This window comes from Carcharodon carcharias, chromosome 23 (assembly GCF_017639515.1).
Source record: "Carcharodon carcharias isolate sCarCar2 chromosome 23, sCarCar2.pri, whole genome shotgun sequence".
In the NCBI taxonomy this organism is placed as follows: domain Eukaryota; kingdom Metazoa; phylum Chordata; class Chondrichthyes; order Lamniformes; family Lamnidae; genus Carcharodon; species Carcharodon carcharias.
Genome location: NC_054489.1, coordinates 52,011,429 through 52,027,438, shown reverse-complemented (window position 1 = coordinate 52,027,438; position 16,010 = coordinate 52,011,429). Strand labels below are relative to the sequence as shown.

The 16,010-nt window shown below is 47.8% G+C and overlaps 1 protein-coding gene across 1 annotated transcript in view; it reads right to left on the bottom strand.

Moving 5' to 3' along the window:
- Window positions 1–16,010, bottom strand: part of LOC121268977 (parathyroid hormone/parathyroid hormone-related peptide receptor-like) — a 100,554-nt gene that overhangs the window by 12,848 nt on the left and 71,696 nt on the right. Inside the window, exon 14 of the mRNA XM_041173279.1 lies at window positions 9,893–10,034. Coding sequence (XP_041029213.1) covers window positions 9,893–10,034 — 142 coding nt within the window. The remainder of the gene's footprint in view (window positions 1–9,892; window positions 10,035–16,010) is intronic.

Below are 16,010 nucleotides of genomic sequence, written 5' to 3'. Positions count from 1 at the left end.
AGCTTCACTAGATAGTTGCAATGGACTCTTCCGGGGCCCTTACTCCGGAATCAAATTGAAACTGCTGCATTATTATGGCTGAAAATGTGCTTTCATGAGGTCCTCTAATTCATTAAAGGACATAGAATTGGGCACTCCTTTCAGGTGAAGCAGCATTTCACTTGCACTTCCCTCAGTTTAGTCTACTGCATTCACTGCTCCCAATGTGGTTTCCTCTACATTGGAGAGACCAAACACAGACTGGGTGACCGCTTTGCAGAACACCTTCGGTCTGTCTGCAGTCATGACCCAGACCTCCTTGTCGCTTGCCATTTCAACACTCCACCCTGCTCTCTTGCCCACGTGTCCGTCCTTGACCTGCTGCATTGTTCCAGTGAAGCCCAGCGCAAACTGGAGGAACGGCACCTCATCTTCCGACTAGGCACTTTACAGCCTTCTGGACTGAATATTGTGTTCGACAATTTTAGATCGTGAACTCTCTCCTCCATCCCCACCCCCTTTCCGATCCCCCTTTTTCCAATCATTTATATAGATTTTTCTTTTCCCACCTATTTCCATTATTTTTAAATGTATTTCCATCCATTGTTTTATCTCTACCTTTTAGCCTATTTCGATCCCTTCCCCCCACCCCACCCCACCCCCACTAGGGCTATCTGTACCTTGCTTGTCCTGCTTTCTACCCTTAATTAGCACATTCCTTAGATAATATCACCACCTTCAACACCTCTTTGTCCTTTTGTCTGTGACATCTTTTGGTTATCTCCACCTATCACTGGCCCTCTATCCAGCTCTACTTGTCCCAGCCCCACTTAAACCAGCTTATATTTCACCTCTTTTCTATTTTTACTTAGTTCTGTTGAAGGGTCATACGGACTCGAAATGTTAACTGTGTTCCTCTCCGCAGATGCTGCCAGACCTGCTGAGTTTTTCCAGGTATTTTTGTTTTTGTTATAGAATTAGCCTTCAGGCTGGGATGAGATTGTGTGTTTACTACCTGCTTTATATTTTCTGCGTTTTTTTGCTTTCAGATTTCCAGGATTTATAGTTTTATTTTGTACACTCAAAAGGATGGCTTTCTGCTTCTCCTCCATGGTAATTACATCCGCTATGAATCAAACTCGAGGCGCTTGACACACTGGCTCCAGTCTTCCAATGGTTACATCATAAGGATCAATTCTGATGAAGAGTAGTATAACCGGTGAGTAGTCTTTTCTTTATCTTAGGTTTGATGTATTCACGTTAACAAGGTGAGGTGCAGCATCAGAGATATTTTACCCTCATCGCCAAATGTAATGATGTGATGGAGCAGATTTCAACAAGAAACAATTAACTTTATTACAGGGAGCTTTTCAGATGCTACATGCTTGAACCAGGTCCTTGACAAGAAGCCTGGAACCTGCCCCCCATTATCAGCACTTAGGGCTGATTGGTTGGAGCCTCCAAGAACAATCACATGACCCCAATAGACAGAAGGAGAGGCTTTACCTTCAGTAACTACAGAAAGAAGAAGCAATTGCGACATGATAAAATCTTTTTCACGCAGCGAGTGGTTAATATCTGGATCGCACTGGGGAGAGGGTGGTGGAGCTGGGTTCAAGTGGGGCATTCAAAAGGGAATTGGACAGTTAACTGAAAAGGGATGTTGTGCAGGGTTACGGGGAAAAGATGGGAGAACGGCTCCAAAGAGACACGATGGGTTGAATGGCCTCCTGCCCCACTGTAATAATTCTATGGGCAGGATTTTTATGTTGGCGGGTGGGTACGATCGGCGGGCTCGCGAGCTGCCGGGGAATGGACTGCCACCCGCAATCGGCCCCCGACCACGGTTTCACGCTGGCTGGTCAATTAACGGCCGGCCAGCGTGAGGGGTGCACTGACATGCTTGGCGCTGCCGGGATGGGGGCGGGAGGAGGGTGGGTGCTGAAGTCAGCGCTGGCATGGGCAAGCGCGCAGTGACAGCTCCCCGAAAGCAGAGAGCTGCCTCAGGGGCCGAAGACTTCAAAAAAAAAATGAAATAAAGATGTCAAAATCACAAAAAAAACTGTCCAAGCCTCACAATCAGGTACCTGAACATATACACTTTAAAATTTCTGTCCATAGATTTTTATTTTTTTTAAATTTAATAACAGAAACCTCATCCTCCTCTTGAATGAGGTTTCATCAAAGATGCAGGGTCTGCCTGGCAGATTCACCTAACGCCAACCGTAAGGCTGGACAGACCATGAAACATCGGGGACATTTGGAACTTTGACAACTTTAATTGTCTTCTTAATTGTTAGCGGGTGCACGCCTGACATTTGCACATGCCCGCTCACCAAAATATCTCACACGATTTTGCGTCCGATCGGGTCAGGTGCGTGCCCGCATTCCCACCTAGAAATTCTGCCCATTGATTCCGTGATCAGTGCAAAAAACAAGGCTGAAATGTGCGCAACCATCTTCAGCCAGAAGTGCTGAGATTAATGATCCATCTCGGCCTCCTCCAGAGGTCCCAGCATCACAGATGCCGGTCTTCAGACAATTCGATTCACTCCACGTGATATCAAGAAATGGCTGCAGGCACTGGACACAGCAAAGGCTATTCTCCCTGACAACATCTTTGTTTTCTACTTGTGTTCCAGAACTAGCTACACCAATCTGTTCCAGAACTAGCTACATCAATCCGTTCCAGAACTAGCTACACCAATCCGTTCCAGAACTAGCTACACCAATCTGTTCCAGAACTAGCTACACCAATCTGTTCCAGAACTAGCTACACCAATCTGTTCCAGAACTAGCTACACCAATCTGTTCCAGAACTAGCTACACCAATCTGTTCCAGAATTAGCTACACTAATCTGTTCCAGAACTAGCTACATCAATCTGTTCCGGAACTAGCTACACCAATCTGTTCCAGAACTAGCTACACCAATCTGTTCCAGAACTAGTAACATCGATCTGTTCCAGAACTAGCTACACCAATCTGTTCCAGGACTAGCTACACCAATCTGTTCCAAGACTAGCTACACCAATCTGTTCCAGGACTAGCTACACCAATCTGTTCCAGAATTAGCTACACCAATCTGTTCCAGAACTAGCTACACTAATTTGTTCCAGAACTAGCTACACCAATCTGTTCCAGAACTAGCTACACCAATCTGTTCCAGAACTAGCTACACTATTCTGTTCCAGAACTAGCTACACCAATCTGTTCCAGAACTAGCTACACCAATCTGTTCCAGAACTAGTAACATCGATCTGTTCCAGAACTAGCTATACCAATCTGTTCCAGAGCTAGCTACACCAATCTGTTCAAGGACAGCTACAAACTGGCATCTATCCAAAAATTTGGAAAATTGCCCAGGTGTGTCCTGTCTACAAAAATCCAATCTGATCAATTATGATGCCATCAATCTACTCTTGATCATCAGCAAAGTGATGGAAAGTATTGCCGACAGTGCTGTAAAGTGGTAATTTCTCTCCAATAACCAGCTGACTGATGCTCAGTTTGGATTCTGACAGGGAACTTGGCTCCAAACTCATTACACACTCGGCCCAAACCTGGACAAAAGAGCTGAATTCCAGAGTTCCAACCAGAGGTGAAGTGAGAGCATCTGCCCTTGATCAGCTTCATCAGGTATGAAATCAAGGAACTCAACCAAAATTGAAATCAATGGGAATCTGTGGCGGGGGTGGGGGGGGGGGTGGGGGGAGCGGGGTGGTGGGGAACTCTCCACTGGTTGGAAATAATCCTAACACAAAGGAAAATGGTTGGTTGTGATTGTTGGGGGTCAACCACCTCAGGCCCAAGATGAGGCTGCATGAGTTACTCAAGGTAGTGTCCTAGAGGCATTTATTGCAAAAGGAATCGAGAATAAAAGTAGTTAAGTGTGGCTACTGCTGGGCCTTAGCTTGTGGCCTGGATGAGTGTAGCTCCCACAACACTCAAGAAGCTCAACACCATCCAGGACAAAGCAGCCCCGCTTGATTGGCATCCCATCCACAATCATTCATTCCCTCCACCACCAATGCACAGTGGCAGCAGTGTGTACCATGTATAAGATGCACTGCAGGAATTCACAAGGCTCCTTATACAGTACCTTCCAAAACCATGACCACTACCATCTAGGAGGACAAGGGCAGCAGATAGATGGGAACACCACCACCTGGAAGTCACTCATTATCTTGACTTGGAAATATATCACCGTTCCTTCACTGTCCCTGCGTCAAAATCCTGGAACTCCCTCCCTAACAGCACCGTGGGTGTACCTACACTACATGGACTGCAGCAGTTCAAAAAAGCAGCTCACCACCACCTTCTCAAGGGCCACTAGGGATGACCAAAAAATGCTGGTCCAGCCAGTGAAGCCCACAGCCCGTGAATGAATAAAAAAAAGGCCACATCTGGAGTACTATGTATAGTTTTAATCACTGGATATAACTGCATTAGAAGCAGCTCAGAGAAAGTGCACTCAACTGATTCCTGGGGCAAAAGTGTTAGTTTATGAGGGGAGGCTGAGCAGATTGGGCCTATATCCATTGGAGTTCAGAAGAATGACAGGTGACCTTATTGAAACATATAAGATCCTGAGGGCGTTTGACAGGGTAGATGCTGAGAAACATTTCCCTTTATAGGGGAGTCTAGAAACATTTAAGACGGAGATGAAGAGAATTTTTTTCTCTCAGAGGGTCGTTAGTCTGTGTCATTCTCTTCCAGAGAGAGGTGGAGGCTGGGTCATTGAATCAAGACTGAGTTGGATTTTTAATCAACAAGGAAGCCAAGGATTATGGGAAGCAAACAGGAAAGTGGAGTTGAGGCCACAATCAGATCAACCATGGTCTTATTGAATGGCAAGGCAGGCTCAAAGGGCCAAATGGCCTACTTCTGCTTCTACTTTTTGTGTAGCCCAACCATCTTAAGCTACTTCATCAATGAGCAACCGTCTATCACGGGGTCAGAAGTGGGGATGTTCGCTGATGATTGCATAGTGTTCAGTACTATTACTCCTCAGATACTGAAGCAGTTCATGTCCAAATGCAGCAAGACCTGGACAATATTCAGGCTTGGGCTGATAAGTGGCAAGTAACATTTGTGCCACACAGGTGTCAGGGTATGACCATCTCCAAGAAGAAGGAGTCTTATAATCTCCCTTGATGTTGCAAGACATTACCTTCATCAAGTCCACCGCCATCAACATCCTGGGGGTTACAAGTGACCAGAAACTGAACTGGACTAGCCATATAAATACTGTGGCTACAAGAGCCAGTCAAAGGCTAGGAATCCTGCAGTGAGTAACTCATCCCCTGACTCCCCAAAGCCTGTCAATCATCTACAAGGCACAGTCAGGAGTGTGATGGGATATTCTCCACTTGCCTGGATGAGTGCAGCTCCCACAACACTCAAGAAGCACACTACGCAGTTTAAGGAAGGAAATCTGCTATCCTTTTGGTCTGGCCTACATGTGGCTCCAGACCCACAGCAATGTGGTTCGCTTTTAACTGCCCTCTGAAATGGCCAAGCAAGTCAGACGGACCACGAGGCACCAGAAACAATAGAACAATTTGTCCTGTCGATCCTGTAAAGTCCTCCAAACTAACACCTGGGGGCCTAGTGCAAAAATTGGGAGAGCAACAGCCTGACACAGTCATACTCATAGAATCATACTTTACAGATAATGTCCCAGGCACCACCATTACAGTTCCTGAGTATGCCTTGTCCCATCGACTAGAGGTGGCAGCACAGTGCTATATAGTCGTGTTGTATGGCACTACCATCATGCTAAATGGGATAGATTTCAAACAGATCTAGCAACGCAAGACTGGGCATCCATGAGGCACTGTGGGCCATCAGCAGCAGCAGAATTGTACTCAGACACAATCTGTAACCTCATGGCCTGGCATATCCCCCACTCTACCATTACCATCAAACCAGGGGATCAACCCTGGTTCAATGAAGAGTGCAGAAGACCATGTCAGGAGCAGCACCAGGCATACCTAAAAATGAGGGGTCAACCTGATGAAGCTATAACACAGGACTACTTGCGTCCAGCATAAGCAGCAAGTGATAGACAGAGCTAAGCGATTCCACAACCAATGGATTAGATCTAAACTCTGCAGTCCTGCCACATCCAGTCGTGAATGGTGGTGGATAATTAAACAACTCACTGGAGGAGCTCTGAAGAACAAAGAACAAAGAACAAAGAAAAGTACAGTACAGCACAGGAACAGGCCCTTCAGCCCTCCAAGCCTGCGCTGATCATATTGCCCGTCAACTAAAACATTTTGCACTTCCGGGGTCTGTATCCCTCTATTCCCATCCTATTCATGTATTTGTCAAGCTGCCTCTTAAACACCACTATCGTACCTGCTTCCACCACCTCCTCTGGCAGCGAATTCCAGACACCCACTACCCTCTGCGTAAAAAACTTGCCCCGCACATCTCCTCTATAGTTTTCTCCTCTCACCTTAAATCTATGTCCCCTAGTAATTGACTCTTCCACCCTGGGAAAAAGCTTCTGACTATCTACTCTGTCCATGCCACTCATAATTTTGGAAACTTCTATCAAGTCGCCCCTCAATCTCTGTCGCTCTAGTGAGAACAATCCGAGTTTCTCCAACCTCTCCTCATAGCTAATAACCTCCAGACCAGGCAGCATCCTGGTGAACCTCCTCTGCACCCTATCCAACGCCTCCATATCCTTCTGGTAATGTGGTGACCAGAATTGCACACAATATTCCAAGTGTGGCCTAACCAAGGTTCTATACAGCTGCTGCATGACTTCCCAGTTTTTATACTCAATACCCCTGCCGTTGAAGGCAAGCATGCCATATGCCTTCCTGACTACCTTATCCACCTGCGCTGCCACTTTCAGTGACCTGTGGACCTGTACACCCAGATCCCTCTGCCCGTCAATGCACTTAAGGGTTCTGCCATTTATTGTATAATTCCTGCCTGTATTAGACCTTCCAAAATGCATTACCTCGAATTTGTCCGGATTAAATTCCATCTGCCATTTCTCCGCCCAAGTCTCCAACCGATCTATATCCCGTTGTATCCTTTGACAATCCTCTTCACCATCTGCAACTCCTCCAACCTTAGTGTCGTCTGCAAACTTACTAATTAGCCCAGTTACATTTTCCTCCAAATCATTTGAAGAGTCATACGGACTCAAAATGTTAGCTCTGTATCTCTCTCCATAGATGCTGCCAGACTTGCTGAGCTTTTCCAGAATTTTCTGTTTTTATTTCAAATTTCCAGCTTTCACAGTACTTTGCTTTAAACTAACTGGAGAAGGAGGTTCCACAAATATCCCCATCCTCAATGATAGGGGAGCCCAGCACATCAGCGCAAAAGATAAGGCTGAAGCATTTGTTACAACCTTCAGCCAGAAGTACCAAGTGAATGATCCATCTCGGCCTCCTCCAGAGGTCCCCAGCATTACAGATGCCAGTTTTCAGTCACTTCGATTCACTCCACGTGATATCAAGAAATGGCTGAAGGCAGTAAATACTGCAAAAGCTCTGGGCCCTGACAATATTCCAGCAACTGTGCTGAAGACTGTGCTCCAGAACTTGCTGCGCCTCTAGCTACAACACTGGCATCTACCCGGCTATGTGGAAAATTGCCCAGGTATGTCCTGTACACAAAAAGCAGGACAAATCCAACCCAGCCAGTTACAGCCCCATCCGTCTACTCTCGATCTTCAGTAAAATGATGGAAGGGGTCATCAACAGTGCTATCAAGCGGCATTTGCTTAGCAACAACTTGCTCACTGATGCCCAGTTTGGGTTCCAGCAGGGTCATCAGCTTCTGACCTCATTACAGCCTTGGTTCAAACATGGACAAAAGAGCTGAACTCACGAGGTGAGGTGAGAGTGACTGCCTTGACACAACGCAGCATTTGACCAAGTGTGGCATCAAGGAGACCTAACAAAACTGGAATCAATGGGAATCGGGGGAAAACTCTCCACTGGTTGGAGTCATACCTAGTACAAAGGAAGATGGTGTGGTTGTTGGAGGTCAGTCATCTCAGCTCCAGGACATCACTGCAGGAGTTCCTCAGGGTAGTGTCCTCAGCCCAACCATCTTCAGCTGCTTCATCAATGGCCTCCCTTCCATCATAAGGTCAGAAGTGGGTTGTTCGCTGATGGTTGCACAATGTTCAGCACCATTCACGACTCCTAAGATACTGAAGCAGTCCATGTCCAAATGCAGCAAGACCTGGACAATATCCAGGCTTGTAGTGGCAAGTAACAATCATGCCACAAAAGTGCCAGGCAATGACCACCTCCAATAAGAGAGAACCTAACCATCACCCCTTGACATTCCATGGCATTACCATCACTGAATCCCCCACTATCAACACCCTGGGTGTTACCATTGACCAGAAACTGAACTGGACTAGCCATATAAATACTATGGCTACAAGAGCAGGTCAGAGGCTAGTGATGAGTAACTCACCTCCTGACTCCCTAGAGCTTGTCCTCCATCTACAAGGCACAAGTCAGGAGTGTGATGGAATAATATCCACTTGCCTGGATGAGTGCAGCTCCCACAACACTAAGAAGCTCAACACCATCCAGGACAAAGCAGCCCCGCTTGATTGGCATCACATCCACAAACATTTACTCCCTCCACCACCGATGCACAGTAGCAGCAGTGTGTACCATCCACAAGATGCACTGCAGGAATTCACCAAGGCCCCTTAGACAGCACCTTTCAAACCAACAACCACCATCATCGAGAAGGACAAGGGCAGCAGATAGATGGGAACACCACCAACTGGAAGATCCCCTCCAAGTCACTCACCATCCTGACTTGGAAATATATCGCCGTTCCTTCACTGTCACTGGGTCAAAATCCTGGAGCTCCCTTCCTAACAGCACTGTGTGTGTACCTACACCACATGGACTGCAGCGGTTCAAGAAGGCAGCTCACCACCACCTTCTGAAGGGGCAATTAGGGATGGGTAATAAATGCTGGCCTGGTCAGTGATGCCCACATCCTGTAAATGAGTAATTTCAAAAACACAGGCTCATGGAGCCTGTCCACATCTCATCTGTTAAATAGAATAGGAGTATGGAATTACAAAACGGTTACAGACAGTAGATTATCCAGCCCCTCATTTCTATACTGGCTCTCTAGAAGAGCAGTGCACTCGGTGCCACTCGCGCCTCTTTTCCCTGAAAGCCTGCACATTTTTTCTTTGCAGGCAATGATTCAATTCCCTTTTGAAAGTCATGACTGAACGAGTCTCCACCACACTCTCAGGCAGTGCATTCCAGATCCTAACCTCTCGCTGGGTAAAGAAGTTTTGCCTCATGTCCCCATTGCTGTTTTTGCTATTAACTTAAATCTGTGTCTTCTAGTTCTAGATCCTTCCACCAATGGGAACAGTTTCTTCCTATCCACTCTGTCCAGAGCCCTTGTGATTTTGAACCTGAGATTGATTAGGTGGCCAAAGTCAGAGTAAGAGTCTAGATCCCGAAGCCTAGAACTGAGAAAACTGATCTGAATTCCCGGAGTGTACAGCCCAGAGCCTGAAGCTCAGAGTTTGAAGCTCAGAATCCAGTGTAAAGAGTCCAGTAGTCAAATTCCAGTGCTCAGAGTCCAGTGCTCAGAGTCCAGTGATCAGAGCCCAGTGCCCAGAGCCCAGTGCCCAGAGTCCAGTGCCCAGAATCCAGTGCCCAGAGTCCAGTGCCCAGAATCCAGTGCCCAGAGTCCAGTGCCCAGAATCCAGTGATCAGAGTCCAGTGCTCAGAGCCAGTGCCAAGAGTCCAGTGCCCAGAGTCCAGTGCCCAGAATCCAGTGCTCAGTACGCAAACCCTAGAGCCCAGAATCTGAAGTTCAGAGTTTGGATCCCAGATCTAGAGCAAATATTCAGTGCCCCGAATCAAAAATTCAGAGTCCTACCTGAGAGGAGTTGAAGAGCATCTCATAATGCATTTGGATCTGCCAAAGGATCCCCGACACATCAGAATATGGCATTGCCATGAAAATCACATAATGGACCCCAAAGAGCGGCATGAGTACAAGTGTGGACTTCAGCAGTTTTCTTTAAGAGAAACAAAACAGATTGAAAGACATAGCAAACAGCATAAAGACAGAGTGAGTCACGCTCCAAGTAGAAGCTTCAGCTTTCATCATCACTGCCAGAGCTCAGAGGTCAGAGCCCAGAGCACAAAGCATTGTGTCCAGAGCCCAGAGTTCAATGTCCAGAGCCCAGAGCATTGACTCCAGGGCACAGTGCACAGAGCCCAGAGCACAGAACCCAGCATCCAGACCACAGAGTCCAGAGCACAGAGCACAGAGCCCAGCATCCAGAGCACAGAGTCCAGAGCACAGAGCACAGAATCCAGCATCCAGTGCATAGCGCACAGTGTCCAGAGCCCAGAGCACAGAGCACAGAGTCCAGAGCACAGAGCATTGGGCCCAGAGTTCAAAATCCAGAGCCCACTGCACAGTGCAGTGTCCAGAGCCCAGAGTTCAATGCCCAGAACCGAGAGCATAGTCCACAGGGCACGGTACACAGAGCCCAGGGCGCAAAGCCCAGTGTCCAGAGTCCAGAGGGGTGTGTGTCAGTGTGCAGGGATATGTGTGTAGGGGTGTGTGAGTATATAGCAGTGTCTGTGTCTGTGTAGGGGTGTGTGTGTGTGATTGTCTAAGGAAATGAGTTTGGGGGGATGTGTGGGCATGCAGGGATATGTGAGCATGTAGGGGTGTGTGTCAGTGTGTAGGGATCAGTGAGTGAGTAGAGGTGTGTGAATGTATAGGTGTGTGTGAGTGTGAAGAGGTATATGTGGGTGTGTAGGGATGTCTGAGAGTGAGTACCTGATGTGTGAGTGTGTAGGGATGTGTGAATATGTAGGGTGTGTAAGAGTATGCAGGAACATGTGTGTGAGCTTGTAGGGGTAGGTGAGTGTGTAGGGGGCCTGTGAGTGTGTAGGTATGTGTGACTGTGGAGGGGTGTGCGTGTGAGTGTGGAGTGTTGTGTGTGTGAGTGTGTAGGGGTGTGTGTGAGTGGTGTAGGGTGTGTGTGTGTGTAGGGTGTGTGATTTTGTAGGGGTGTATGAGTGTGTAGGGATGTGTGAATCTATAGGGGTGTGTGTAAGTTTGTAGGGGTAGGTGAGTTTGTAGGGGTATGTGGGAGTGTAAGGGTGTGTGTGAGTATGTAGAGGTGTGTATGAGTGTGTAGACATATGAAAGAGTGTAGTGGTGTGTGTGTAGGGGTGTGTGTGGGTGTATAGGGATGTGTGTGAGTGTGTAGGGGGTGTGAGAATGTGTAGGGGTGTGTGTGAGTTTGTAGGGGTAGGTGAATGTGTAAGGGCATATATGAGTGTGTAGGTGTGTGTGAATGTGGAGGGGTGTGTCTGATTCTGTCAAAGTGTGTGTGAATGTCTAGGGGTGTGCATGAGTGTGAAGGGGTGTGCGTGTGAGTGTGTAGGATGGGTATGAGTGTACGGGTGCGTGTGAGTGTGTAGGGGTGTGTGTGAGCATGTAGGGGCATGTGGGAGTGTAGTGGTGTGTGTGAGTATGTAGGGGTGTGTATGAGTGTGTAGACATATGAGAGAGTGTAGTGGTTTGTGTGTGTAGGGGTGTGTGTGTGTGTAGGAATGTGTGAGAATGTGTAGGGGTGCGTGTGTTAATAGGGGACTGTGTGAATGTGTTGCGATGTGTGAATGTGTGAGGGTGTGTGTGAGTGTGTAGGGGTGTAAGTGAGTGTGTAGGGGTATATGAGCTTGTAGGGGTATGTGAATGTGTGTGTGTAGTGGTGTGTGAGATTGCAGAGGTGTGTCTGAGTGTGTAGGCATATGAGAATGTGAAGGTGTGTGTATATGAGTGTGTAGTGGAGTGTGTGAGTGTGTAGTGGTGTGTGTGAGTTTGTAGGGGAGTGTGAAGGGATGCTGGAGTGTGTAGGATTGTGTGTGAGTGAGCTGCAGGGGATGTGAGTGTGCAGGGTTAGGAGAGTGTGTAGGAGTGTGTGTGTTTATAGGGGCGTGTGTGTAGGTTGTGATGTGTGAATATGTAGGGGTATGTGAGAGCGTGTAGGAGTGTATGTGAGTGCGTAGGAGTATATGAGTATATAGGTGTGAGTTTGGAGGAGAGTGTGTGAGTGTGTAGGAGTGAATGTGAATGTGTAGGAGTATGTGTGTGTAGCAGTGTGTGTGAGTGTGTAGGCATATGCGACTGTGTAGGGGTGTCCATGACCCTATAGGGATGTGCAAGCAAATTGGTGTCTGCGTTAGTGCCTAGGGGTATGTGTATGTGTAGGAATGTGTGTGAGTATGTAGGGGTAGGTGAGTGTTTAGGGCCATGTGAGTGTGTAGGAGTGTGTGTACGGCTGTGTGTGAGTATGTAGGAGTGTGAGTGTGTATGGCTGTGTGATTGTGTAGGGGTGTGCTTGAGTGTGTAGTGGTGTATGTGAGCGTATAAGAGTGTGTGTGTGTTTGTGTGTAGAGGTGTGTGTATGGGTGAGATGTGTGTGAGTGTGTAGGGGTGTGTGTGAGTGTTTTGGGGTGATTGAGTAGGTAGGGGTGTGTGTGAGTGTGTTGGGGTGTGTGTGAGTGTGTTGGGGTGTGTGTGAGTGTGTTGGGGTGTGTGTGAGTGTTTAGGGATGATTGTGTGAGTGTAGGCATATGAGAGTGTGCAGTGTGTGCTTGTGTAGGAATGCGTGTGAGTGTGTAGGGATATGTGAGTGTGTAAGAGTGCATATGAGTGTGTACTGATGTCTATAAATGTGTAGGGGTGCCCATGAGAGTGTAGTGGTGTGCAAGTGTGTCAGGGTGTGTGTTAGTGTGTAGGGGTTTCTGAGTTTGTAGGGTTGTATGTGAGTGTGTAAAGGAGTGTGTAGGGGCATGTATGAGTGTATATGAGTTTGGAGAGGTGTGTGTGAGTGTGTAGGAGTGTATATGAGTATGCAGGGCTACGAGAGTGTGTACGGGTGTGTTTGAGTTTGTAGAAGTGTGTGTGTGTGTGGGGATATGAGAGTGTGTCAGTGTGTGTGTGTGTGTGGGGATATGAGAGTGTGTCAGTGCGTGTGAGTGTGTGGGGATATGAGAGTGTGTCAGTGTGTGTGAGTGTGTGTGTGTGAGTGTGTGGGGATATGAGAGTGTGTCAGTGTGTGTGTGAGTGTGTATGGAGATATGAGAGTGTGTCAGTGCGTGTGAGTGTGTGGGGATATGAGAGTGTGTCAGCGTGTGTGAGTGTGTGTGTGAGTGTGTGGGGATATGAGATTGTGTCAGTGTGTGTGAGTGTGTGGGGATATGAGAGTGTGTCAGTGTGTGTGTGAGTATGTGGGGATATGAGAGTGTGTCAGTGTGTGTGAGCGTGTGGGGTTATGAGAGTGTGTCAGTGTGTGTGTGAGTGTGTGGGGATATGAGAGTGTGTCAGTGTGTGTGTGAGTGTGTGGGGTTATGAGAGTGTGTCAGTGTGTGTGAGTGTGTGGGGATATGAGAGTGTGTCAGTGTGTGTGTGAGTGTGTGTGTGACTGTGTGGGGATATGAGAGTGTGTCAGTATGTGTGAGCGTGTGGGGATATGAGAGTGTGTCAGTGTGTGTGTGAGTGTGTGGGGATATGAGAGTATGTCAGTGTGTGTGTGAGTGTGTGGGGATATGAGAGTGTGTCAGTGTGTGTGTGAGTGTGTGTGGGGATATGAGAGTGTGTCAGTGTGTGTGAGTGTGTGGGGATATGAGAGTGTGTGAGTGTGTGGGGATATGAGAGTGTGTCAGTGTGTGTGTGTGTGTGTGAGTGTGTGGGGATATGAGAGTGTCAGTGTGTGTGTGTGGGGGGATATGAGAGTGTGTCAGTGTGTGTGTGAGTGTGTGGGGATATGAGAATGTGTCAGTGTGTGTGTGAGTGTGTGGGGATATGAGAGTGTGTGAGTGTGTGTATTTGTGTGTGTGTGAGTGTGTCGGGATATGCGAGTGTGTCAGTGTGTGTGTGAGTGTGGGGATATGAGAGTGTGTCAGTGTGTGTGTGAGTGTGTGGGGTTATGAGAGTGTGTCAGTGTGTGTGTGAGTGTGTGGGGTTATGAGAGTGTGTCAGTGTGTGTGAGTGTGTGGGGATATGAGGGTGTGTCAGTGTGTGTGTGAGTGTATGTGTGACTGTGTGGGGATATGAGAGTGTGTCAGTATGTGTGAGCATGTGGGGATATGAGAGTGTGTCAGTGTGTGTGTGAGTGTGTGGGGATATGAGAGTGTGTCAGTGTGTGTGAGTGTGTGGGGATATGAGAGTGTGTCAGTGTGTGTGTGAGTGTGTGTGGGGATATGAGAGTGTGTGAGTGTGTGGGGATATGAGAGTGTGTCAGTGTGTGTGTGTGTGTGGGGATATGATGGTGTGTCAGTGTGTGTGTGAGTGTATGTGTGACTGTGTGGGGATATGAGAGTGTGTCAGTATGTGTGAGCATGTGGGGATATGAGAGTGTGTCAGTGTGTGTGTGAGTGTGTGGGGATATGAGAGTGTGTCAGTGTGTGTGTGAGTGTGTGTGGGGATATGAGAGTGTGTCAGTGTGTGTGAGTGTGTGGGGATATGAGAGTGTGTGAGTGTGTGGGGATATGAGAGTGTGTCAGTGTGTGTGTGTGTGTGGTGATATGAGAGTGTGTCATTGTGTGTGTGAGTGTGTGGGGATATGAGAGTGTCAGTGTGTGTGTGAGTCTGTGGGGATATGAGAGTGTGTCAGTATGTGTGTGAGTGTGTGGGGATATGAGAGTGTGTCAGTGTGTGTATTTGTGTGTGTGAGTGTGTCGGGATATGCGAGTGTGTCAGTGTGTGTGTGAGTGTGGGGATATGAGAGTGTGTCAGTGTGTGTGAGTGTGTGGGGATATGAGAGTGTGTCAGTGTGTGTGTGAGTGTGTGGGGATATGAGAGTGTGTCAGTGTGTGTGTGAGTGTGTGGGGTTATGAGAGTGTGTCAGTGTGTGTGAGTGTGTGGGGATATGAGAGTGTGTCAGTGTATGTGTGAGTGTGTGTGTGAGTGTGTGGGGATATGAGAGTGTGTCAGTGTGTGTGTGAGTGTGTGGGGATATGAGAGTGTGTCAGTGTGTGTGTGTGTGTGGGGATATGAGAGCGTGTCAGTGTGTGTGTGTGTGTGTGGTGATATGAGAGTGTGTCAGTGTGTGTGTGAGTGTGTGGGGATATGAGAGTGTCAGTGTGTGCGTGTGGGGGGATATGAGAGTGTGTCAGTGTGTGTGTGAGTGTGTGGGGATATGAGAGTGTGTCAGTGTGTGTGTGAGTATGTGGGGATATGAGAGTGTTTGAGTGTGTGTATTTGTGTGTGTGTGAGTGTGTCGGGATATGCGAGTGTGTCAGTGTGTGTGTGAGTGTTGGTATATGAGAGTGTGTCAGAGTGTGTGTGAGTGTGTGGGGTTATGAGAGTGTGTCTGTGTGTGAGTGTGTGGGGATATGAGGGTGTGTCAGTGTGTGTGTGAGTATATGTGTGTTTGTGTGGGGATATGAGAGTGTGTCAGTATGTGTGAGCGTGTGGGGATATGAGAGTGTGTCAGTGTGTGTGTGGGTGTGTGGGCATATGAGAGTGTGTCAGTGTGTGTGAGTGTGTGGGGATATGAGAGTGTGTCAGTGTGTGTGTGAGTGTGTGTGGGGATATGAGAGTGTGTCAGTGTGTGTGAGTATGTGGGGATATGAGAGTGTGTGAGTGTGTGGGGATATGAGAGTGTGTCAGTGTGTGTGTGTGTGGTGATATGAGAGTGTGTCAGTGTGTGTATTTGTGTGTGTGTGAGTGTGTTGGGATATGCGAGTGTGTCAGTGTGTGTGAGCGTGTGGGGTTATGAGAGTGTGTCAGTGTGTGTGAGTGTGTGGGGATATGAGAGTGTGTCAGTGTGTGTGTGAGTGTGTGGGGATATGAGAGTGTGTCAGTGTGTGTGTGAGTGTGTGGGGATATGAGAGTGTGTCAGTGTGTGTGTGGGGATATGAGAGTGTGTCAGTGTGTGTGAGTGTGTGGGGATATGAGAGTGTGTGAGTGTGTGGGGATATGAGAGTGTGTCAGTGTGTGTGTGTGTGTGTGTGTGGTGATATGA